The sequence below is a fragment of the Aythya ferina genome, assembly GCF_964211825.1.
Source record: "Aythya ferina genome assembly, chromosome: Z".
Taxonomy (NCBI): Eukaryota; Metazoa; Chordata; class Aves; order Anseriformes; family Anatidae; genus Aythya; species Aythya ferina.
Genome location: NC_140299.1, coordinates 40,310,563 through 40,336,678, shown reverse-complemented (window position 1 = coordinate 40,336,678; position 26,116 = coordinate 40,310,563). Strand labels below are relative to the sequence as shown.

At 41.5% G+C, this 26,116-nt stretch overlaps 1 protein-coding gene across 2 annotated transcripts in view; it reads left to right on the top strand.

Moving 5' to 3' along the window:
* Positions 1-3,784: 3,784 nt before the first annotated feature.
* Positions 3,785-26,116, top strand: part of MAMDC2 (MAM domain containing 2) — a 64,039-nt gene continuing 41,707 nt past the window's right edge. For both annotated transcript variants that reach the window (XM_084504748.1, XM_084504749.1), the window contains exons 1-2: positions 3,785-3,963; positions 4,104-4,217. In XM_084504748.1, coding sequence (XP_084360874.1) covers positions 3,933-3,963; positions 4,104-4,217 — 145 coding nt within the window. In that variant the 5' untranslated portion in view covers positions 3,785-3,932. The remainder of the gene's footprint in view (positions 3,964-4,103; positions 4,218-26,116) is intronic.

The following is a 26,116-nucleotide window of genomic DNA, read 5'->3' as shown; positions in this document are numbered from 1 at the left end:
TCATAGAAAAGAAAAAAAAGAAAAAAAAATCAAACAACAACTATCTCTTAAGGAGGAATGTGAAGAAGTATAAACAAGAAACAATGTGGATGATTATGGAGACCTTCTTACATGTGAGAGGATCAAAGGGTCTGGAAGCTGATGTCAATGTGGAGGAAAAACCTTTCTGGGGGAAGGAGACTATGAAAGACTTTGAAAACGAAAACCTGCAGTCTAGATTTAACAGAAGGAGAGAGGAGAGCTAATGGTCATAGCTAGTTAAGTTGTCTTGGTTACATCTAAGAGAAAATAGCAGTCAGTCTTAACTGAGCAATTAGTGTTATAGGAAACTTGCAACAACAGTGCTGGAACAGAGGAAGAGGAAAATAATCACAATAAGCAAGGTATTTCTTTCAATTTTCTTACTTCAGGCATGGAGTTTCTGCATTTATCCCTTCAGAAGTCATTTTGAATCTGTTGCTGCCTTATAACAAAACGTAACGGCATGCAGTGTGTCAGGTTTTGTTTTTCCTGCAGCAGTCGGAAAATGCTTTGGTCATCTCAAGTGAGACATCATCGTTATACAACTTGCAGCTGTAACAGATCAAAAATCTAAAAAGGCTAAAGAAATGTGGTTCTTCCTTCTGCTAAAAATAGGAAAAAAAATAATCTTTGTATATAATACTGTGAAAAATCTTTGACAATTTTTTTTTTTATTAGTTATATTTCTGAGCAAGTGACCATTTTGCTGTAGTCCTATAGACTTTATTCTGATGAGGAGCCACGTAATTTTTCCAGCCAGCTGGGAAAAGTTGTAAGGTGCTACGTTTTGTCTTGTGGAGTTTGTTCTTTTTTGTTGTTGTTTTTTGTTTTGTTGTTTGTTTGGATTTTAGCCTATAAACTCCTTGCTTTTAAGTTCATGTGTCTGTGGGGCTTGGCTCACACTAAGGTAGAGATGTTAAGGCACAAGAGAAAAAGGGATGACTGAAAAAGCTGGATGCTATACAGGCACCATTTCAACTCTGTAGGAGCTAACTTGCTGCAAAAACTGGCAGCCTTAGGCCTATCTCTACCTGTGCTCATTTTTCAGACAAAAATCTAATTCATGGAAGACAGAAAGCATGGAACCAAAAGGATTTCTTTGCATCTTAACAGGGTCTTTTGTCTAGACTATCAGGAATAAAAATAAACTAAGAAATACAGAATAGGGATTGGGGCAGGTTGAAGCTGTAGGAGAGAGGGAACACCCTGAAAACAAGGAAAAGAGTGCTTAATTATACATGCATGAAGAACAGAGCCTTGAAAATAAAAGAAATAAAGAAAGCTGACATTGTTTCTGAAGTTGTTTGTGAAGCACTTAATTTGTCTAACAAGTTGTGATGTTCTGCACACAGTAAAAAGAATGAATTATGACAATGTTATCTTTTCAAATGGAGAATGCAAAGGAAGACAGAAGACACAACATGTTTATGATGATCTTGTGCCTGATGGGCCACTTTTGGGATTTGTCAAATCCCTGAGAAAAGATCCACTCATGCCTGGAGTCTGATGAAGTCCATACTGCAAGAAACTACCCAAGGAGCCTGAAATGTATAAAAACAAACCTGAAAATACAAAACATGCTAAAAGCAGAGCATAAATAGAGTTAAAATGATCTGAGTCCTGGATCTCGTCAAGGCTTCATCCCTTGAAGGAGGAGATGGAATGGGGAACCCTGAAAATAGAGGAATGTTTTGTGAACTTTTTCAAGGGGATAATGCAGCTTTCACCAAAGTTCAGAGCAGAGCTGGGGGTGCCCTCTCTTCTTGATTGTTTATACCCCTGTACTTTCCCTGAAATAGGTACTAGAAGTCTCCTTGTTCTGGAAACCACAGGTCAAACAGAAAAAAAATAAATAAAAAAAAAAATTAAAGATTACCTGTTCTGCTCAAGACCACTGGTTTTATTAAAAACCCACATGAGATGAGTTAATTTCTGAAGTGGGAAAGTTTTTCTACTACCTGAGAAGAAGCATTCTGGGAGAAGCCTGTGCCAGATATTTTTGACACCAATTTTCATTTCACAGTGTTTCCAGGGAGGCCTGGCACGTGTCCCTGGGAGGAGCAGAGAATATGTTTGTGTGGGCATTCAGAGTCTGTTTCTGGACACACCACTTCCACATGCTGCGAGTGGGTTGCTGCTCAAGTGTGAAGTGTTTCACTGGAAATTACAATAACTTCCTGATTTTATTGTGGGTGCTCAGGTCTGAACACACATGGCCTCTGTTTGGGATGCTGGCAGAGAAGCAAGATTGAAGGGTCTGAGAAAGTTTGTATCTTTGACTTCAAGACAAAGCTAAACTAACAACTGTGAATGCTGTGTTACAGAAGTACTGTGAATACTGCAAAGTGTACAGGTAAATGTCACAGCAGAAGAACCCAGGGCACTGCCACAGTCCTGGCCCTTACAGGAAAGGAAAGGAGACATAGAGTTTTTGGAAGGTGTATTGTGCAGGAAATGCTGTGTTACCCAGCTAGCTGAGCAAAAACAAACAACAACAACAACAACAACAACAAAAAACCTGAGAGCACCGTTGTATGAACAAATGAATGAGGGATGCAGGCACTATTAAATTGTCTGTGGGAAGCTGAAGAGATTGCACTAATTAATACCCAGCAAAATCAAAATTAAACTGTGAATGTTTATCCCCAAGGTAGATGCTGCTCCAGTCCTCTTACAATGGAAGGACTGAAAATTAGATGCCTGCTTCTTTCATGCACAAAAAATATTGAGTATCATTATGTTTGTTATGAAATGGGCCATGAACCTTTCTCTGCCATTCCCCAAAGCAAGCAGGCATGCCCTACCCATGAGAGCACAGTCTGTTCTTCTGGGTACAAAAGCATGCCTTTAAAACAGAACACATTTGGGAGGGATTATTCAAGAGGTAGACTACATGTGTGGGTAATCTGATATTATAAATAATAGTAATAAAAAAGCCTGTCAGCCAAAACCCTTCTCAGACCAAGCATGAACTGTGTGAGGGCTGGAGCCATTGTGCAAGACATCAGTGTGGTTATAGGGACCTAGTGCCTCTGTCAGTTTATGGGGAAAGGCTCTAGATACCGTATGGGATTCAGGAGTGGTTTTATGATAAGTGTATTAGAGGCTACATGACAGTTATTTAGGGATGCATTTAGGGATCACCGGGTGCAAGAGATATTTTTACCGGGTTCATGTGCCTTTGCTAGGAGCCTTTTAAAACTGGTGTTGCACGCCGGAATTTGCTAACAATAAGTAAAGTAAAAGCCACGTAACTGAAGCAGCCTGTGCAGGCTGCACATTTTCCACGAGGGCTGAAGAAAAACCCCGCGCGCGCGCGCGCGTGTGTGTGTGTGTGTGTGTGCCCAGCGGTGCGGGTCCGGGTGCAGGTGAGAGCCGCGGGGCTGACACCAGAGGGGGGCAATTCGGGGCGGCGGTGAGGAGGAAACTTTTCCCCGACGGGGACAGCCCAGAGGCGGAGGTTGCCGATCCCTGCGCAGCCCGGAGGTCGCAGAGGAGCCGGGTACCAGGGCGGGCGGCCAGCCCCGCGGGGCAGCAGAGGGGCAGGGCGGGCCGGGGCGGCACAGGGGGTGGGAGCCGCTTTGTGCTCCGCAGACGGGTGCGAGGGGGCACCGCACCGAGCAGCATAAATACCCGGCGGCGGAGGACAGCGAGGCACAGCCGGGCTCCGCTCGCAGTGCCCAGCAGCGAGCACGACCCCAAAGACGGAGACCACCCCCCCCAACCCGACCCGGACCTTGCTCCTACCCAGCGGGTCGCCCCCGGGGGGCTGCGGCGCCCCCATCCCCGACACGACCCGAGCCCCCCCGCCCCGATCCGGGGCTGGGTCCCGCCGCCGCCCCGCTCGTTCCCCGCCCCGCCGCGCTCCCGCCCCGCCGCCGCCGCCAGCCCTCGCTCCCCCGGCGCCGAAGATGCTACGGCTCTGCCTGCTCGCCGCGCACGGTAAGCGGCGGCCGGGCAGGGGGCTGGGGGGCGCTGCCCACGGTGGGGGGGGGAGCGGAGCCCGAGTCCCGTCCCCCCCCACCACAACCACCCCCCGAGCCGGCCGTGCCGTGACCGGGGCTGGCTTTGTCCCTTTGCAGCTCTGCGGCTGGCCGGGGCCGCCCTGCTGTCGCCCGGGTCGTGCGCCTTTGAGGACAGCGCCTGCGGATACGAGTGGGACTTCGCGCATCTGCCCTGGGCGCTGCACGGCGAAGGTAAGGGCGCCGCCGGCACCCCGGCTCGCTGACCCACCCCTCGGGGCGCTGCAGACCCCCCGCTGACGGTGGCGGAGCAGGGAAGCCCCCCCGGGGAAGCCCCGGGTCCCCGCTCGCCCCCGAGCGCGCTCCCGCTCGCCCCGTGTCGCCGTGCGCCCCGTGTCGCCGTGCGCCGCCCCGCGCAGGTTCCGCCGCCGCTCTCCGCGGGATGCCTCTGGAACAGCCCTGCCTCGGCTCTCGGTCCCTGCCGGGAACAGGAGGCTTATCAAAGACCAAAAAAACGCGCCCCCAAAAAAACAAAATACAAAACACCGCCACCACCAAACCCCACGCATCTGTCAAATTCCTACTGAGCAGCACTGCTTTTCCCTGAGCGTATGTTGGGCTCTGCTCTACGAGTGGGTGCATTTTCAGGGCAGAAGACAACCTGTGTGAAGAGTATCTTCGTAGTATTAAGGCTTTAATCCAGTCTATGGAACCCACAGTTCAACAGGAAACACATGCATTACCATTTCAAGTTGTATTAGACTTTAGTGAGACTGACTGCCATTCAAAGGAACAAAATTCAGTCAATATTCAGAATTTCCTTGCAACTGTAGCCCCTACCTGATAAGTTTTTAGTGTAGGCTCTTATTTTTGATAGAATCAATGTGAGCAGACAAGGCACTAGACAAATATAGACACAAAGTGGTTATAACCACTGTATTTTTAATTTAACCATTGTATTTTTAATATAATAACCATAACCATTGTATTTTTAATTGCTTTTGATTTTATGGCCTTAATGTCATTCATAAAGTGAAAGTTGTTTTCACACAGTAAAAGGAGCTGTAGGTTTCAGATGTTCCTAAGCTCCAAAAGGGTCACCAAGAACAATGAAGAGGTGAGTACAGATACAAAAGAGGTCAAGACCCTTCATCATTGCTTATCAGTGCACCATTCAAAGCAGGATGGTCCAGATTGGTCATTTTACCTGCCACTCCGTTTATAATGAGTTTTTTGTTTGTTTGTTTGTTTTGTACCCAGTTCCCACATATGCAAAGCAAGTCACCTTAACTATTAGTCATTAGTGCTTGGGAATGGCCAGAGAGTGCTAACTTAGAACAGGCTGTGAAGATGTCTTGATTTGACATTAAAATAATTCTTGTCTTCTTCTCATTTACGTAAGGATACATAGGTTTTCCTGCACTTTTGAGGATACTACTGAAAATTTGGTGCCCATCTCTGCTTTCCCTGCTGTTCCTGTTAACTTTATGCTCCTTCAAGCTGCCCGGCTCGGCAGCAGCACCGCTCATGATTAATGGGAAACCACACAGTCGTGGTACTGGTTCAGCTCCACGGGGCTGTGGGATGCTGGGAGCAGTACCTACACAGATGAGTGAGCACAGTGTTGTGCCCATTCATGCCACAGTACTTCAGAAAACAGGGAAATTTTGTCAGAGGTTTGGATCATCAACTGCTGGCATTTTTTGGCCCGCAGAACCGTACTTTGGTTGTTGTAGTTTGCTTCTTGTGTCTGACCATCCACATACCAGAGGCCAATACCACTGCTAAGCTTCTGTCACTGTAGATCTTGTTTTTCAGAGAGATGAACTGTCATGTGCTGGACGGACATGTGGTGTACCAGCACTTGTAATTGGTATAGTTCAGTCAGTGTTTCCATTATAAACCCTTTTTCTGTGGTCTGATATTTCATATGTCATTTAATATTTAATATTTAGTATGTCATTCTATGCAAACCTTTGGCACACACAGTATTAGCCTCTTTGGAAATGCATTCACATAACTCTAAACTCAAATGATGCAGATCTATGTGGCAGGTGTGCAAACCAAGTTTCTTTTTTCCTTAGTAAAACCGTGTTTCTTTTGGTAGCGCCAGCCTCTGGTATTTGCAGGTCAGTGTATGTGCGTGTGGCATTCTGCTGGTACAACAGAGGAAGTTGAGGATAGGAGGGGCAACTTAGCTTTGAATTGTTCCACGTCTCCTTACATTGCTTCAACATTGTTTTATAATTTTAAAATATGATTTGGAATACAGTTATATGCAGCAAATTTCTTCTGGGGATTATCTGACTTGCAGTGTAAATTCTTTCATCTTATAAATCTCTCAGCGTTGTGGTCCCATGCCAAACTGTCAAGATGATGTAAATACAACTAAAATCCTGCCCAGAAATTTCCACTCCATACTTGAAAGCTTTTTGCCTCATTGCCGAGGAAACCAACATCTTGTGAACAGCCAGGTACAGATAGGAAATAGGAGGCTGAATTTTGCTTTTGTTTGCAGCTGTGCATTCCCACTAAAACCAGCAGGTTTCTAAGGTTTTACTGTTTTTTTTTTTTTTTTTTTTTTTTTTTTTTTTTTTGTTTTGTTTTGTTTTGTTTTTGTTTTTGTTTTTGTTTTTTTTTTTTTTTTTTAATAAATATCTCTGGCTTCTCTTTAGTATTCTGGTAGTAATGGGGAAAGAGACCTTTGTTTGTTTAACAGTATAGTTTATATAATTGGAAAGATTTATTTATTTATTTATTTATTTTTAGATGAAGCTTTGACACCTGTAGTTGACTGAGTTTTAAGGGTCCATTTTTGTGTAAGTGCAAAAAGAAAACCAAAACAAAAATGCTCAGTGCTAAAATGGATAGCTCTTCTGCTTTGCTCAGAACTGTTGAATTGGGCCCTAACAAAGGGGATGTCTGTAGGATACCAGCTACACAAGAAATGATTAGGACATCTTCCCTTAATATCTGTCCAATGGATATCTTCCCTTAATACCTGTCCCATAAACTCCCGCTTCACTGAAACCCTCTGTAAGCTCATGCTCCCTCATGTGGCTCTGAATTCAGGAAAAGGGCCTTCAAGTCTGACCATCAAGATACTGTCCTTAGCTGTTAGCTTTTTGAGTCAGTCATCTGCCAACATCTCTGGTGTTCACATTTTAGAATGGTAAAGATTTTTAGCAGACAATCACTGTGCAAAGGAAAATGTAAAAAATTAGAAATAGCTGAGGATACAGTTTTCTTGCAAGCTTACCTATGACTGAGAGGCATGCCCAGCTGAGGTCTGTAGCACAGGCTGGGTAAATATAGCACCATGCTTGTGGCATCTTGTTTCCTAATGTGCTAGTTCTGCTTTCAGTGTATGCTGTGGGAAGAATGGGGAAATCCCATGCAAACATGGTGTGCTTCATGAGGGGGTGTTTGTAGGATACCAGCTACACAAGAAGCATGCTGATGTGGCTGCTCTGGAAAAGGGCTGCATCACGTAAAGCATGGAACTGAAACCTGATGAGCAGCAGATGAACATGTGCATGTATGATGGATGGAGCAATAAACTCTGAAGACTTCAAGTCACTTGGTAGTATAGATAAACCAAGATGTCAATGGCCCACTTTAGCTTCAGAGAAGTATGATCCCATTCTAGCATATATATTTCTTCATTCATGAGTCCTCTGAACAGGAAGTTTATGTACCAAAAAACAACCCAGAAAAATAATAACAGTAATAAAGTATAAGACAGTGAAAGAACTCATTGGAGTAAATTAAGTGATGAGAAACTTAGAAAGCAGACGTGCATTCATCACCACTATGCTATTTTAGGACAACTGGAATACCATGCCACTCACCACAAACATCCATGGGTAAATTTAGCCCGAGTTCATGCCCAGTTATGCTGGGGCATAGAGCTTTGCAGAAGCACAGTGGCCAGCTTCCACAGACACTTCTGTGTCAGCAGTGGATGTGTCAGAATTAGAGATGAGTTGTGAGGGGAAGACATAGTTAATTTTAATGCATCGTGTAAAACTTCATGCAGTAGGATCTCATCACATGATCTTGAGATTTTGTTTAACCAGGTCAGGTAGCATTTCAGAATGGAATATATCCTTTGTAAATGTAATGTTCCTCTTTACCAAGCATGACTACTTTCTTTCATTGTGCTTTAAAACAAAGGAAGATAACATATGTAATAGGCAATAAACCAGAGCAGAGCAGTAAGTAAAGCTGCTCAGCTCCACTTGAAATGGGAGCAGGAAACACAGTCTCCAGACTGTCCCAATCATTCTGCAGGGCTGGGTTTGGCCTTTTTTACTTTCCTGCCACCTCTGTCCAGCACAGAGCAAGCCATAACCTGACTGTAAGAACATCCTGCTCACAGCAACATTGTAAATAAGTTTCATTAGACACAATAACCATGGCACATTTCTTTTGCGACTCTGGAAAGTCTGTTTACATTTTTGCCAAGAATAGCTGTGCAGTATTTTGTGTGCCTGTGTCTGTGGGTATGTTTTGTTCTCAGACTTCCCTTATTTTAATGGGGACCATTTTAATAGTGCAAGAATTAATTTGGACTGTCAGCTCAAATTTGCCCTCAGAGAGTTTGTTGTGCTACATCTGTTTGCCTGGATTTAAGCATTAGATAAGAAATGTGTCTATTACCCCTGCAAACTACAGGGAAGAGAGCTTTTTTATCCCAACAAAGTGCTCTGAAAAGCAGGTGATCTTTGTCAAATGTGCCCCTGCACTGCCAGCTGCAGCGGACCTGGAGCTATTTTAGTGTTAGTGTCAGTAGTTTTTGTACAGTTGTCTCCTTATCACCTTTGCTCTTCTGCGGAGTGTTGTCAAACAGCTTTCACTGTTGATGTATAGTGAGCTATGCAGCACTGAGCCACTGAGGCTGTGACTGGTAGTTGATATAGCCATAATTCATCTCTTAGACTCATTGACTACTCTAAATAGACATTGGTGTGTGTGTGTTGCTTTCCTTTCTAAATTCTGGAAGTGTAAATTACTTCAAATCTCACATTTCCATGGACATATTTTTAATAACATGCACTTCAGAGTTTTGGAATAACATTTTCTCCTTCTGCAGTACTCCAAAGGGGGGTCCCATCCCTAAAAGAAAAGTTTTCATTCAGAAAAGTGATGTAATAAATTACAATGTACTTAAAAATTGCCTGGTTTTCTTCTCCATAAATGGTCCCTGCATTTTGCTGCACCAGTCCAAGGCTCTGTTTCTGTGGTATACTTTAAATGTCAGGTAATGGTTTACAGTAAGCAGGTAAGCTAGCAACATCTCAAGCAACAGTATGAGGAAAGTGACACTGCCTTTTGGGGCATACTTGTCATTTAGATACACTTTTAAATGGTTTTGAGATAGTAAATAATTTCAAGCAGCAGACCACTCTTCCAGGGCATCAAGTAACACAGGCACGAGAGCAGCAGCGTACAGAATCTCTAATCCAAACACGGCATGCATACCATTTAAATAGCTTGCATTCACAGCTGTGCCATAGGACTTAAAACTGACCTTTACTGACCTAAGCTCTGTTATCCTGAATGCCAGCTCGCTTGGATGCAACATGTGGAGTAATGAAGCAGGTCATCATTAGTGATCCTAATTGTTGTTGCACAGCAAACACAGTTCATGTCTGATAAGTGCTACCTCTCGCTCAGCTACAAACCCTCTGGCAGATACATTGGCACATCAGTAGTCTCAGTTTTCTCTACTTCTACCTGCAGTACTTTCCTGTACATGGGACAGTATGAAATTTTAAAGTGTCTCTGTAATATCTCTGCCTTTATGCAACACTCAGATGAGACAAGTGGTCTCACGTGTTCACGATAACCGTAACTGGGAGGAAAGCAGGGTAATTTAGGGAGACTTGCACCAGCTTTTACCTAGCTGCAGCAACACCGGGATGGCATACCTTATGGTAGCTCACTGGCAAGGTTTTCAGCTGGTAAATCCACCCTGCCATGTGAGCTTGTTGTTTTGGGTTCCCATACATGTAGCCTGGATATCTCTTCACTGCATGCTACTTTGCAGAGTGGAGAAGCCCAAAGACCTGGCACATGGTCTGTTTTCCCTTGACCTGATAATTAAAATGTTTGTCTTTATGGCCAAAATAATTTCATTTTGAGTGACAACTTTCCTTCCCAGTCAGTCCTGAGGAAAAAAAAAAAAAAAAAAAAAGGACACTCTCACATACTTCTGGCACACTCAGACTCTTCCATTCTTCTTATTTCTTCTTTACCTCTGGTGCTGTGTTTCCTGTTCATTCCACGTTGACTGCTCAGCTGCTACTCTTCTCTTAACAGCTCTCTCTCTCTCTCCCTTTTTTTTTTTTTTTTTTTTTTCTTTCCAATTTTCTTGCTCAGTCTGTCAACAGCAGATTAATAGTACTACATGTGAGTAGGATTCAGCCTTGTTCCAGCCTCACCCTTGTCTTGCAGACATGAGTGGGACATCTGACATTTTGCTCAGCCAGGTATAACTTCCTGTCCCAGGCTTCTGAGTAACAGCATTTATGTTGGACTGTGTCCAAATAATGGTTATTAGTATACTTTTTGCTTGTCTTGTGGAAATAGATGGCCAAGTGTACTTCACATTCATGGAGGTCTTCATCAGCAGCTGGCTGTTCATGAGACTTTTGATAAGTTTTGGCTTTCCATTTTCATGGGAGAACAAACAAATCCTAAGTTGTTATCAGTGAATCACTGCATGAAAGATGAGTTTCAAAGCATTCCTCCTCCTCCACAGGACAGAAATGTCTTCAGAAGTGTATTTTCGCTTACAGCTGTTAGTGATTCAGCACTCAGAGAATCAACGAACTATTTTGGTGCATTTTACACCAAGCTGTGGAGGACAAGAGAGGGAGGACAGCTGTTAAAAAGATCTTGTTTACTGAATATACCTGCAAATGCTGACAATGGGCTAGACTTTACTTAGCTTGGAAACAACTGAAAATAGGTAAAATGTAACACTAGAATTTGGAAAAAAAAAAAAAAAAAAAAGAAACAGAAAACTGGATGAGGTCAAAAGAATGTTTAGGAGAGGTGATGTAGGCCAAAGCAACTCTGCCAAAAAATAATTGGCATGCAAACCCGTAGAAAAACTGATTCCCTCTGAGTATAAAGGTTTGTAATTCACTACTAGAATGGGACAACTGGTATGGTTCTCTACCATTAGGACAGGACAACTTGTATGGTTCTCTACCACCAATAAAGCAAAATAATCCACGAATATTACAAACTGCATTGCATCTTCACATGTCTGAACAGTGAAGATAGACATGAAAAACTAGTCCCATGACTGTACTGCAGCCACTTCATATGTGACCAGCTCATTCAGACATTACCTGGGCTAGCTTTATGTTATCATGCAAGTTGTGTGTGTCAGTTGCACAACCTGCCCAGACAGACTGGTGTCACAACACTTCAGCTTGCGTGTGTAGGCAAGGTGACCATACCCAGAGTTTATGCTAAGGGCTGCAGGGTCTGGGCTTGTCTCAGTTGAACATTGGAGGGTGAGGCATGACTTCCTGCCTGAAATCACAGCTGCTGTGGCTGACTGGTGGGGAAGGACAGAGACCAGTATTAGGAAATTCATCTACCTTTGTGTGTTTTTGTTCTTCATTACTAAGAATATTAGATCTTACTATATTAATAAAACATATTAATAAAATATAACGTCAATGTATTAACACACTGCTTAAATGTAGTATAATATAATGTAATATAATGTTAAAATATTTAAACAATATATTTTCAGATTCTGTAATAAGCTGGATATGAAATAGAAAGACCTGGGGGTCCTGGTGGATGACAGGTTGACCATGAGCCAGCAGTGTGCCCTGGTGTCCAAGAAGGCCCATGGGATCCTGGCATGCATTAAAAGGAGCCTGGCCAGCAGGTCAAGGGAGGTGATCCTCCCCCTCTTCTCTGACCTGGTCAGGCCTCACCTGGAGTACTGTGTCCAGTTCTGGGCTCCCCGGTACAAAAAAGGAGAGGGATCTCCTAGAAAGAGTCCAGCGGAGGGCCACAAAGATGATACAGGGCCTGGAGCATCTTCCTTATGAGGAAAGGCTGAGAGACCTGGGTCTGTTCAGCCTGGAAAAAAAGAAGAATGAGAAGGGATCTTATCAATGTAGTATCTTAGTATCCTAAGTGTGGGAGACAGAGGGATTTGGCCAGCCTCTTTTCAGTGGTTTGTGGGGACAGGAAAAGGGGTAATGGCCACAAAATGGAGCACAGGAACTTCTGCACCAACATGCGAAAGAACTTCTTCACGGTGAGGGTGATGGAGCACTGGGACAGGCTGCCCAGGGAGGCTGTGGAGTCTCCTTCTCTGGAGATATTCAAGGCCCTTCTGGACACCTACCTGGGCAGCCTGCTCTAAGGAACCTACTTTGGCAGGGGGGTTGGATCCGATGATCTCTTGAGGTCCCCTACAGTTCTGTGATTCTGTGAAACTGGATGGATATTGACCTTGTACATACTGTTGAAACTGACAAAATACATACACAAATCTATAAAATCACTTGCCAAAAACAGCTAGAAATGTTTTCAGTTTTCTGAAAAAATGCATGATTTAAACAATTTGAACTAAAGTTTCTTTCTAGCAGTTTTAGGGTGCATGTATGGCATGAGTTTTTATATACAGGCAATCAGTGAAACTGCTGACAGGCAGTATAAACCACTTTGTGGTCATTGAACTTATTACTCTACATAGGTAATTGTCTTGAAAAAGAAAAGGAAAGCCAACCATTTGCCAGTTCATTTTTTGTATGGAAAGGGAAGTATTTTCAGAACTCTCAAATTCCACAATAAATTATGGAGTCAACATGGGTCAAGATTTGTAGTGAGTGAGGAAAAAAGTTTGTACTTGCATGGATGAGTTACCACAGATTTTTCAGAAGCATTTCTACTAGGAACAACAACAACAATAACAAATGTTCATTTTGTGTATGGCTTCGACTCTGTGCAGAATTGTAACAGAATCATCCTGAGAATGTTCTAATAGTCATATATAGAATGCTATTGAGTGGGAAACTTTAAAAATTTGTTGAAAAAAATAAGCCAAATGCAGTGACAATTACTTGTCTTGTGTTCCCCTTCCTTCCTTTCTTCCTTCCTTCCTTCCTTCCTGCATCCCCTCTTCCTTCAATCATGCTTGTCTTCCTGCTTGCTTTCCTTTCTACTTTTTTTTTTTTTTTTAATAGTTCTGTAGTATTATGTTCTGAGATTTTCCATCCTCAGCCACCATTCGCAAGAGCAGTACAGGCAATGCTATTTGGATGACTGATTAAATTTATCAAACAAGGTCAAACCTTCTGAAGAAGGTTACGTCTGAAGAATATATACTTAAAAAGGGATATTTTCCTTTAATCTTTTTGTTTTTATTGTCTTAATATAACTTTGTAACAGTAGTGTAACAGAAGGCCAGATAAAAGGGCAGTGTAGTCATCTGTGTAACTTCATACAATGCTTTGATTGCTTCGAAGCCTCTGTATTGTTCGAACATATTTTATTACTCTCATTTAAGAGAGTGAGCATCATTTGCCCTGTATCTCCCAATGGTTCCAGTCAGCCAAAGATTCAGGTCTGATTATTATAGCTCTTGTCTGAATGATAATAAAGCCAAAGATTCCTAAAATATTATGTAACAATATAGTGCATGGCACCTTAAAAGTGTTCTTTAATAAACAGGTTATTTCTCCCTACACTATATAGCAGTTCCTGCAACACATTTTCTTTTGGCAGACACGGCTCAAGGTCAGCTTATTAGACAACTCCTGTAATTTGTGTAATTGTGTTGGTGTACTTTGGAAGCTGTTTTAAATAGATGTATTGTCTGATAAAGTGTGAGCTGCATACTACTAACATGTTGTTCTGTTCTGAAAACCTTACAAGTCCTAGTATGAAAAGATCCATGAATCATAGTAATTAGATTTCCATTTGAAATCAGTCAAAGACTTTTAGAAAATACAGACTTCCCTGTTTTTAATTAGCAAACTGTTAAAATACTTAAAGAAGATCTATTATGACTGTAGGTGTTTCTTCACATTTGCTAGACCTTAAACGGTATTTCATATTAAAAATTTTGGAAGAGCTTCAGAAAAGGGCAGATTACATCTGTTGTACAGAAACCCATAGTGAGATGTAGTTTTCAATGGAAGTTATTCTCCACCAACTGATTCTCAATTTTTTGCTGTTACATCATAACAATTGACCAAAACTAATTTGAAGGTACAACTGCTGCCTTGTGTAGCACTCAGGTTAGACAAAGGTCAAAGCAAACTTCTGTGTGACAATGGTGTCACAGTGTGAATGATGTCACATTCAGTTTTGAAGGAGATGTATTTGTGTTAAAAAGTCATGTCTAGAAGGCCAGGAGGCCAGATAGTCCTCCTACCTGCTCTGTGAATAAGCAGGATATTTCACTGTTTTCTGATAATAACTCTAAAGATCATGTTTTAATACACTGTATCTAAGAACAAAGTTTAGATTAACTATGTAAACAGTTCAATAAAGCTCTAAGTACTTCAAAAAGCTTTTAAGAGCACTTAGTCATGAAGAACACTTACTCATCTCTACATTAGATGTAGAGATGGATAAACTAAATTGTCCAGTGTCACTCTCTGATTCACTAGTAGATCTTGCAATGAGAATGTGCCTCCTTTCATAGGTCCATTTTACAGTTGCTGAGCCTTATTTCTTCCAGCCTGGAACATGTAGAGTTTTTTTTTTTTGTTGTTGTTGTTTTGTTTTGTTTTGTTTTTCCATTTCAGTAGCTATCATGAACATGATTTGAGAAACACACTGAATACGGTTGTTGTCAGCAGGTAGGATTAATACTATTTGGAATAGGGGGCCGTGAAATATGGAAAGGATGCCATTGGGATTTTATAGCTCTCTCTTCACTCCTGAGGCAGATGATGAGGTTTGTGCCTGGCTATGAGAATCCAGGCTAGTCTCATTTTCATATAGATAGCCATAAAATGAAGTCACAACTGAGTTAAAATCTTCATGGGTATTGGGAGCACTGGGAACTCCTTTGGGAACATATTTCAAGGTTTTTGTGCTGTGATAAACTGAACTGCTGTAATTATTTTCTAGTGTGTTGCAGAGGAGTCATCAGTTCTTCTGGGCATAATCTGAGAATAGCAGGGTGGAAGGAAACCGTAGACCCAGGAGCTATAAAGGGAGGAACACAAACTCTTCATTGCATGAGATGGGGATAAGATATATTTGGGAAATAGTGTGGAAAGTCTGAGTGGACAATAGATTTTTTTTCTCTGTTTATGTGGCTATCGTGCCATACCACTAAACCTCACAGGAATCTCCTCCCCTCAGGAGACAGAATGTTCCTGAGCCTCTCAGATTTACATGTAAAACCCATGAGTTCTGCCTTATTTTTTCCTTTCTTTATGTATGTATTTTGCAAAAGAATGATAAAGTTTGTGGCATATTTTCTTTGGAAATCAATAATGCTGACTTTCTCGGGGAGGTATAAATAACATTCTGACTTTTCCCTGACTCTGTTTCCTGTTTCACATGTTGGCAGATCTTGGAGGGCACAGCTTTATTGCTATGACTGGGTATAACATCATCCCAGCCAGAAAACTTTGGCTAGCATTTGGATTTTTGAGCTGTTGCTGATATGCCTTTTCTGTTTCAGAAATATCTTGGTTCACTTTAATTCATATACATGCTGTAGAGAAAATGCATATGTACAGAGTGGGGTATTAAGGGCTTTATCTAGAAAATCTGAATGGAGGAAAATACAACAGGAAAAAACAGCAGGAAAATCTGCTTCATTTTCCTTTAAAGAAATGTACCCTCTTGAAAGGGAGGGTAGAACTAATCACTGTGTTCTGTATTTAAAACTCTGAGGCAACAGAGATTACTATTATTGTTTTTAGTACTGTTGATATTTGCAAGACTATGTTCTTAGAGGTGTAGTTGCTTTAGGGAAATAGTTGAATCACAATCCTTGGAGGGGTTCAAAAGACATATAGGTGTGGTACTTAGGGACACAGTTTAGTAGTAGACTTGGGAGCACTAGGTTAATGGCTGGACTTGATCTTAGAGCTCTTCTTCCAAACTGAACGATTCTGTAATTCAATAATTCTACATTATGGAGAAGGCCACAAGAGCTGCAGCCAAGGTGTGGGGGATGTAGAAATAGATTTGCCTTGTGGCATGGCTACTCTTCCACTGCATGTGTGCTGCAGGTGAACAGCAGAAATGGCCAAAGGAATACTTCACAGTTTTTTTCAAAGTGGAGAAAAATTATTTCTCTCCTGGTGTACTAATGAACTTTAGTTGTAATCAGTTTAGAAATACGAAGTTCTGGCTTCTTTTGATGATGAATTAACTAGAAACTTAGCTGTTGAGGCTGTGGCATTCTATGCAATTAGAAACTGAAGAACAGGGAAAGAGGGCTTCCAGTCTTCATTTGATACATTTTGAATAATTTTAGCACCTACTGCATATTTTTGCACCAGGAAGTTCTGTGGTTTTTAGTTTGTTTGTTTTGTTGCTGTTGTTGTTTGACTTTAAGTATCTTCACAGTTCTTCACAGAGGATTTCTTCACAGAGAAGCTGATGAAGTATGGGTTGGGTGAGCAGACAGTAAGGTGGATTGAAAACTGGCTGAATGGCCAAGCCCAGAGGCTGGTAGTCAGTGGCACAAAGTCCACTTGGGGGCCAGTAACTGGAGCTATACCTGAGGGGTCAATACTGGGACTGCCTTAGTTAGCTTCATTAATGATCTGGATGATGAGGTAGAGTGCACCCTGAACAAGTGTGCTGATGACATAAAACTGGGAGGAGTGGATGATACATGAGAGCGTTTTGATACCTTCCACAGGGACTTTTACAGTCTGGAGAGATGGGCTGACAAGAACCTCATGAGGTTCCATAAGGGGAACTTCATGCACATGGGGAGGAACAACTCCAGGCACCAGTACATGTCACTACTGACAAGCTGGAAGACAGCTTTGCAGAAAAGGGGCTGGTGTTCCTGCTGTATTATACCAAGTTGACCATGAGCCAGCAGTGTGTCCTTGTGGCAAAAAAAAAAAAAAAAAAAAAAAAGCCAATGTTATTTTGGGCAGCATTAGGAGGAATGCTACCAGGATGTTGAGGGAAATGATCTCCTCAGCACTGGTGAGGCCTTGGCTGAAGTACTGCACCCAGTTCTGGGCTCCCTACCACAAGAAAGACATAGACACACTGAAGAGACTCCAGTGATGGGCTACAGAGTTCATGAGTGTACTGGAGCACCTCTCATGTGAGGAAAGGCTGAGATATATGGGACTGTTCAGCCTGGAAAAGTGAAGGCTCAGGGCAGAGTTTTTTAGTGTATAGAAATACATGAAGGGAGAACGCCTAGAAGACAGAGCAAGGTACTTTCTCGTGGTGCCCATGGACAGCACACAATGGGCATAAGCTGAAACGTGAGCTTTCGTATGAACATCAGGAAAGACTTTACTATGCAGGTGACTGAGAACTTGAACAGATTTCCCAGAGAGACTGGTTTTTACCTCCTTGGAGATCTTCAAAAGCTACCTGGACATGGTCCTGGGCAACAGAGATTCCTCCCAGCCTTTATCATTATGTGACTCTGTGGTATTTTCACTTTTTCAAGTGAAAGATAAGAAAAGCCCTTCTGTAGTCATGTTTTGAGTGAAGAGATCTCCACACACATCAGGGAATGTGAGAATTTCTGGTATTTAAAGGTAAGAACTAAACACAGTATATGTACATGTGTATAAACTCTGCACCCTCATTTGAGAGAGAATAAAAGTTCTTTGCAGGTACCCTGTTAGATAAGAGATCTCTCAATTGTTACTAACAGGATGTGGAGAGTTTTTTTCCTTATTGGTATTTTTCAGGATTGATTATCATGTAGCTGAGTTTTTCTAATGCATGACTGAAAGATTTCATGGGAAACAGGTAAGCTAAATGCAGCATTCTGCTGCATTTTGCAGAACGGTCTGTTCAACATTTCCAACTTTTTAATAATTTCTATTTGAAGACTTCTTGGTCTTTGTTGCGTGCTGTTTTAGACATAGTTGTTATGCTGAGGAAGGTTTAGCAAAATACTTCTGTTGCATATCATCAGTCTTCGTAGAACTTTCTGCAAATGAATCTCCTTGACTGAAAGTGCAATCTCATAGCTGTTTAGTCAAAGTGAGCTGAGTTCATTTAAGGACACATGACAGAAAAAATCAGAATTCAGACCATATGACTGAGAGCATAGTCTGAACGCTTAAACTCTGACAGGCTTGGTGCTGTGACTATGACCCTGGACATTAATTGGTGTCTATGTTTAGTGGATGCAGCAGGGAGACAGATGAATGGGTGGGTAGGAGCTATGGGTTGCTCCCAGCAGATAAGCAAGTGACGAAGCAGATGTAGCTGTCTGTGCTGTCTGTCTTGCATCTGTTCTGGAAATAGAGGTCTTTATTCTCCACGGCCATCTATCACCAAGCTAATTTGCATTATCAGTATTTATTTATTATCATTATTTATCACTGTTGTCTGGTTTTAGCGAGTCTGTTCTTTTCTCTTTCCCCCACATGCCAGATGCCAAGCATACAGAGAGTATATTTCCTGCCTTTTAAACGTGTACACACTTCTGTCAAGCAGTCACAAAAATTTTTAAGTGAGGACTCAAAAAAGAAGACAAGAGGGGCTTAAAGACAAAAGCCTCAAGCCGTGCTTCACTAACTTAGTGTTCTAGAGACTGAGACATCCATCTCATCCAAGGAAAACCGTAGCTGATTGCCCAGATGTCAGGTGGTAGGCAGTCTTATTCTGCATGATTACAGCTGAAAAACAGTGGAAATTTGTACCAGAGCTGGGATAATGCTATTGTTTTTATCTCTTGCCTCTACTTAACACTAAGTGTCATTGGACAACCCACCTGGAGTACTGCGTTCAGCTCTGAGGCCCCAGTGTAAGAAAGACACAGACTTGCTGGAGTGGGTGCAGTAAAGGGACATGAGGATGATCAAGGGGCTGGAGCATCTCTCCTATGAACACAGGCTGAGAGAGCTGGGCTTGTTCAGCCCGAAGAAGAGAAGGCCCCAGGGATAATGAAGAGATTCTTTACTGTGAGGGTGGTGAGTCACTGGAACAGGTTGCCCAGAGAAACTGTGGATGCCCCATCCCTGGAGATGTTCAAGGCCAGGCTGGATGGGGCTTTGGGCAACCTGGTCTTGTGGGAGGTGTCCCTGCCCACGGGACGGGGATTGGAACTGTGTGGTCTTTAAAGTCCCTTCCTACCCAAACTGTTCTATGACTCTGTGACTCTGTGACTTTCTATTCTAGAGCCCTGTGATTTCATGCCCTCCTTAAGAGTTCAGTGGAGAAGTTATTCAAAGCAGGCAGCAAGAAAATGTGGAGCTTTTAGTACTGCTCAGGCTTTGGGCCATGGCTTGAGCAACAGTGTAAGTCTATTGCTGTGAACAAATTTGAGCCCACCCAGTAGGCAGAAGATCTATGGTTACAGTCTTCCTAAGTGTAAAACTCATCTCTGGTTGTTTAAATTCCTAAGTCTTCATAAGGGGAGGAAAAGGCTGCCTTGAGTGCAAGTGTCCATAAAGATACACAAATGCAAACTGGGAATACAAGCATCTAGGTTCACAGATTTTTAAAGCATACTTAACACAGCAACAAAAAATATATTCAAGAAAAAAAAACAGTTCACTTGATCTTTATCCACTAGAGATATGCCTTGGAGACAAGAAAAGGCCCAGGGCATATACAATGATAAACTCTGTCAGTGTGAGGAATAATGTCTATTTACAGGTCTGTGCCAGTTTACTGGCTTACATCTGAATGTGCAGTTGCATATTCATCATCACAGTACTTACTGTTAGAAATCCAGTTATTAATGTCTTCATATGCATCCTTGAAAACTTGTAAATAACTGTATGAACACTTCATTTTAAGTTGTTGCTTTAGTATTTCAAGTAGGATGACTTGTAACATACAAAATATGCATACATATAGCTACAGTGAGGCAATGCTGATGTAAGCTTTTGCTTTGTATAAGATTAGTTGATGTTTAGTAACATACAGCAGGAGTTTAAATGCACAAATCTTAACTAGATCCTATTTAGTCATTGCTTTGAATTTTAATTCTTGTGAGGCCTTTTGCAGAGGGATTTCTTTCCTAGCCAAGAATATTCTTGTGTACTTAAGTGGAAACATGAGAGGATTTATATCAATACCAGATTGTTCTCTAAATATAGCCACTTCTACTGCTTATTTTAAACTAAGTGTCAAACTGGAGAGTTATTAGGGCAGTAACTGTAGTTTGTTTGAAAAAGAAGAGAGAACTTTGCACAGCAAAGTTGTCATATATGGAAATAAGATGAGTGGTATGTGTAGCTTGGACCGCCACATGTAGGTAAGAAGCAAAGAGTTGCAATCAGTGTTTGTTTTTGTATGAAAACACACTCACAAATTTGGAGTAGACTTCACATCTGACGGGTGTTGAAGCCAAAAACAGTTAAAATGATCAATCGCCCCTAACTAGCAGAGGAATCCCAATAGTCTCCTCTTGTGCTGGGTCAGCTAGGTCTTCTGATACACTTTCCAGACTCATTTATTTTTTATGTTATTTCTTTATGACAGATCATTTTGAATTTTCTGTTAGTTATTCACTGCTATGCCATTAGTCAACTCCCAAGTTAGTCCACTATTCTTGAGAGAAATTTCCTACTTGTAAGAGAGGGACAAAGTGCAAGACAGAGGAAGAGCTTAAGCTGTGGAAGCCCAGAGCAGTGGAAGTTTCAGACTAAGTCCATGGTTTGAAAACATTCAAATTGTTCTATGGAAAGAAAACAAAACTGAATCTTTGAAACTGGCTGGAAAATTCTATTGCTGCCTGCTGGACAACTGCTCTAGATGAAGTTCCCTCTTGAGGCCTTTCCTAATCCGGTTCTTGTACCATCCTAGTTTGTACAGCATATGTATGGTCCATACTGGACTACAAGAAACTCCCTGAGAGAGGAAGGTGGTAGTCTGAATGGTGCTTATAATAATGCTTTGCTCTAGGCTGATGGAAGAAGGCAGCCTGTCAGATCTTCTGCAAAGATATCCTTGCAAGCTGTACCTGCATGGTGGGTCTGGGTGAAATCAGTTCTCCCTGTACATTTTACTTGTGATTCTACGTGTTGCTGAGGGGGTTACAAGATGTGCGTGGGAAACCTGCTGCAGGGTTTCCATTAGTGCTCCTATGGTCACTGTTAGCCATTGGGCTACCCGAAAGCCACAAGAAATACAGCCCTGCAGGGACACTGAAGAGGGTGTAGAGTGACAGGCATTGTCCCAAGTCTTGAACATGTTAGATATTTAGATTACAGTAAATACATTGAGAGGGATGCTGAAGAAGAAGTTCAGGTCAAATAGGAATTGGTATCCACCATGAAGTATTTAAACTTAATCTACAGCCATGGCTCTGTTTTACAATTTCTTTAGCTCCTTCAACATTTTCTGGATGTGAGTTGCCAAAGGACAAAACTTAAGATTTTACCAGAAAGTTGAGAAAATTTTATAAGTTATGAAATGTCCAGTCCAGTCCAGTTGCATCTGCTGCCCACCATCTTTAATTTATAATATAGCCTGGTGTCTGCAAGCGTACATGTACATAGCCAAAGAGCGATAATTTGAGGATGGGGAGAGATGGATCCACTCTATGACATCTTCAGCAAGCATCAGAAACAAGCTTGAAATAGGATGTTCAACTCCACACTGCTATTCTGGAGTTAAGTATGTGAACTCATTCCCTGGTCAAACTAATGACATAAGTATTACTCCAAATAGCTGATATTGTGGTTGTTTACAGTGGTCACACATATTTTGAGTTTTCAACTAACATTAATTAAATTAATTGATTTTGAAATCCAACTGTAGTGAAGTACTCTATATTAATTGCTATTTTCCCCTGCTCCAGCAGCTTACTCTGCAACTATGTTTATACTTAATGTCAAAGATTGTACTCAGTATCTGACAATTTTCAGAGGTTAACTAAGGCCAGCTAGTTATGAAAGTCATAATAAACATTTAACTTATTTTGAATAGTCACTGAATTTTATAGTTTTGTACTCAGTTTTGCCCCCATTTTTCTTTCACAGCTGGCAAAGAAGTGCAGTAAAACAGGTCTGTCTGATAAGTACAGCTTGGTTGAAGTGGAAATCACTTTCTGTTTATTTACATACTTCGTTACTCAGATTATTGTCTGTTTGCATGGTTTGTTGCCTGGGTTTCCGTATGTTGCTGCCAACAATTGTAATTTTATGGCAGCACTTGTACCAATGCACAATATACAAACTGATATCAAAGTTTTGGCTATCCTGGAGCAGAGAGTATACTTCACCTTTTCAATTAATATTTTTTAAAAGACCATCCTGATGATGAGTTCTAGTGGTTAACTCTGCCTGAGCTGTTGTGGAAGGACATTCAGAAAGGTGAGGTTAGATTTTATTTGAAAATTCAAGCTATGGAATCTTCCTCATTGTTGCTTCTGCAGGAAAAATAAATGATAATAGTAAGCAAACACTGCCAAACTGTGCCCAGTTTGGTTAATCTCAAGTGATGTATCCAGAAACTCAATACTATACTCCCCAAAGGAGGACTATTATCTTTAAAAAAGTGCTCCATATTTGCTTTTCAAAAAGGAGGATTTTCTAAACCTTTTTATTGTCCTTCAAACTTCTGTATTTCTTTTCTCCCTGATAAGAAAGGAAATACATTTCAGAGGGAAAATATGCCTAGAAGAAACAGGAAATTTAGACGTGGAGAATTTTCTATATCCTGGGGATTCAGCAAGCCAGTAAAGAAGGTAATTACCCTGATGGGAGAAGCTGCATTTGTGCAGATCACACTAGCAACAGCAAACTCGCTCACTGTCTTGTGTAGTTGTGTGCCTACTGGGGAGAGCCATCATCAGTTGTGGCAACCACAAGAATTAGTCAGTAGGGAATGCATGTCTGCCTCAGATCCTGCACTGGAGGGACTCCTTTCCTGTTCATATGGGATTGCCAGCAACTCTTGTGACACATTTCCTCCATGCCAAAGAAAAAGTGCTAAATGCCAAGAGATCTACACAGAGGTGCGGAGCATTTTGGTAGGTGCCTGCATTCCACCTGCGTATTTGCAGACCTCTTTGCCATATGTTGTTTTCTCATGGCACCCTATGGCAGGCAGACACAGCTTAATGCAAGAGATAATTTAGCTTGTGCTAACAGTTCCTATCCAGTGGTCCATCATCAGTCCCTTGGGCAGTGATAAACAAAACTTTGAGTTGACACCTTTACCTTTCTGCTCTTGTACCTGATACAGAAATTAAGCCCTTGCATATTACTGAGGTACTTACACAGGGAGATACAAAGAAGTACCTACATGTTTATTCTGTCATGACATAGCTGTGTGGATGCTGGGTTACACAGTTAGATTTGTTTTCAGTGAGGCACTGCGAGTTTAATTCTCTCCTAACTGGGTTTCACGTGGCACAGAGATGTGGAGGAGGAAGGCAGGTTTAATATTCCTTGTATGCTTCTCCTGTTGGAACCAATCTGCATTTTCCTGAGAACAGCTGGAAAGCAGAGCCATTTTCCTCCCCAGAGGGTTTCAAGGACAACCACGGGTATTCCTTGAGGCCAGTTTCCTGACTGTTAATAGTCTTATACTTTGCTTTTCTCTGATACAAATAATCTGAGCCATAACAAGGAAATAATTTCTTTATTTTCAAAATGTAAAGGTATTGAAAACTCTGATTTTTTTTTTTTTCAAGCAGATTTTTTAAAATCCTGTGAAAATAAATTCCTATGGAAAAGAAAGTAGAACACTTTTAAAAGCAAGGAAATATCTCTGCTTGTATTTGTGTGTGTGTTGCATGCTGTATCCATTGCTCTCTACAGCTTTTTGTACATTTTTTCCTTCTTAAAAATCTGATGTGCACTACAGAAAAATTAGTTAACTATTTACATAATGTACCTTATTCATTTCCCACCTTCATTAACACTTTTTAACTGAAAATAAAAAAAAAAAAACTGTTTATTAGCAGTAGTCTTATGAAATAACATCTACCTAAGTTCTGAATGTGAAGAGTTTTGGCCCTAGATCGCTTTCATATACTAGGTCAGCTTAGATCAGCCTCTTGGTAGTGTTAGAGACTAGACTTTGAAGGCTGGTGTTTGAGATCTTGTGTTTTCCTTTTTCAGAGTACTCCAGTTATACGAATTCTGGCTCAGTACTTGGGGTTACTTCAGTATCACACATTGAAAAGTTGACTTTTTTTTTTTTTTTTTTTCCAAGTTCCCAACAGTCATAAATATTTTCCTTGTTTTCCAAGATAAAACTTGGCAAGCAGCTGTTCTTGTGGCCTAGTTTAATCTGAGTTTTTGAGGTTTGGAGAAGGAGCAGAAAAAGTGGGAATTTCACTCCTGCTGTGCTGTGGAAATGGTCTTTTCTCTTGCTCAACAGTAAAGGGAGAGTCTGGGCACAGCGTAAGGAAGTTGATAACATGTTGACAAATATTTCTTGTATGTGAGTTGCAGAGCAGCTGTCAATGTTATTTGGGTTTATAGCTTGGAGCAGTGACTGGAAAAGACAATTCTACACCTTCACTTTTGAGAGATGGCCTGCAGCAGGGTTTTCAGTATATGTGAAAGTTGAACCTGAAATGAAATTGTGGAGTTAGTCTCATCACTTGTTAACATTTAATAATTAGTAAATTGCCTCCATAATCCCCAAGATGCCCATTGATATTTCTTAGGCAAACACGGCTACAAAAGTCTTCAGTAAACAATGAGATTTCTCTGCAGGCAGCACAAGTTTCCGACTCTGCAGGGCAACAGGCAAAACCTCTTTCCCTTTTGGGATCAGCTGCCGGGACAGTTTGAGACTTGAAAATCTGTTTCTTGACATCAGAAACAAAGAAGTGAGTCACTGTCAGTGACCAGCCAGACACACCAGAGCTCCAGCCGGCGTTGTCAAGAGCAGAAAGCAATGTATTGGAGCACTTGCATGTGCCAGATGCTAGCTTTTGGCTTCATTTTCCCACAAAATGTATTCTGTTTGCATAAAATACTTTTCCAGTACAGAATTCACTGTTCCTGGGGAGACTAAAAAATACAGAAAATGTGTTGGGACCGGTGATGAATGTGTTTGTTTGCATTTGTTTATGAACTTTTCTAACACCTTCAAATATTCCAATATTATTGTCTCAAGTGACTTCTGAACTACATTTTATGGCAAATACAACACTCAGAAATTGGCTTTCTTAGTAAAACTAGACTACGGACTGCTTTTAAAAAGACCACACAAAGCTTGGCACGTAGAGCAAAATAATTTCTGTAGAGTTTATTATATACATGGTTTATTTTGATTTAGAATGTGTACAGAGCACATGCTGCTAAGTTGAGCACGGGCTCATCTGTTGATACAGTTGATACCATAACCAGCTCAGCAAGTCTTCCAAACTAAAAAGTGGCTGAGACTGTGAGGGTACAGGCAGAAGTATCTAAATAAGCTCGTTTTGCACTTAATTCTTTATCAAGTGTCCATCTGTGACCACAGTCAGGTTCCACCAGGGTGGGTGGATGCAGGGTTGGATCTGTGGGAGCCAGTCACAGTTCTTTTATTATATTTTGAGCAATAAATCAGGTGCACACTTGCAAGAGAACTGTTCCCTGTGACTGGTGCTCAGTGTCTGGTGAGGTTTGGCAGCCTAGGTGCACCAAGGTAGGGTCACCTGAAAGGTGTTTTATGGATCACCTCAACTTCACTAATCTGTGTGACCACCCTAGGATACTTAAGGTGTCATGTAGGTAGAATGAGGCCAATTAGCTTTAATTGTCTGCTAGGGGAAAATAAAACTCTAACAAGGACCCATAAACTCCAATACTTTGGAAAGTTTTGCCAAACTTTTTTGTTGTGAAATAAGATTCAGTGAGGATATCCTGAAGGAAATGGTGTTGTGAACTGGCAGGACCAGCATGATATTTTTTTTTCTAATGACCAGTATATCTCTCATGTGTTATTTCTGTGTTACAGCTCAGATGACATATGCTAAATACCCTTGTAAACAATTGCCTCGGAATAAT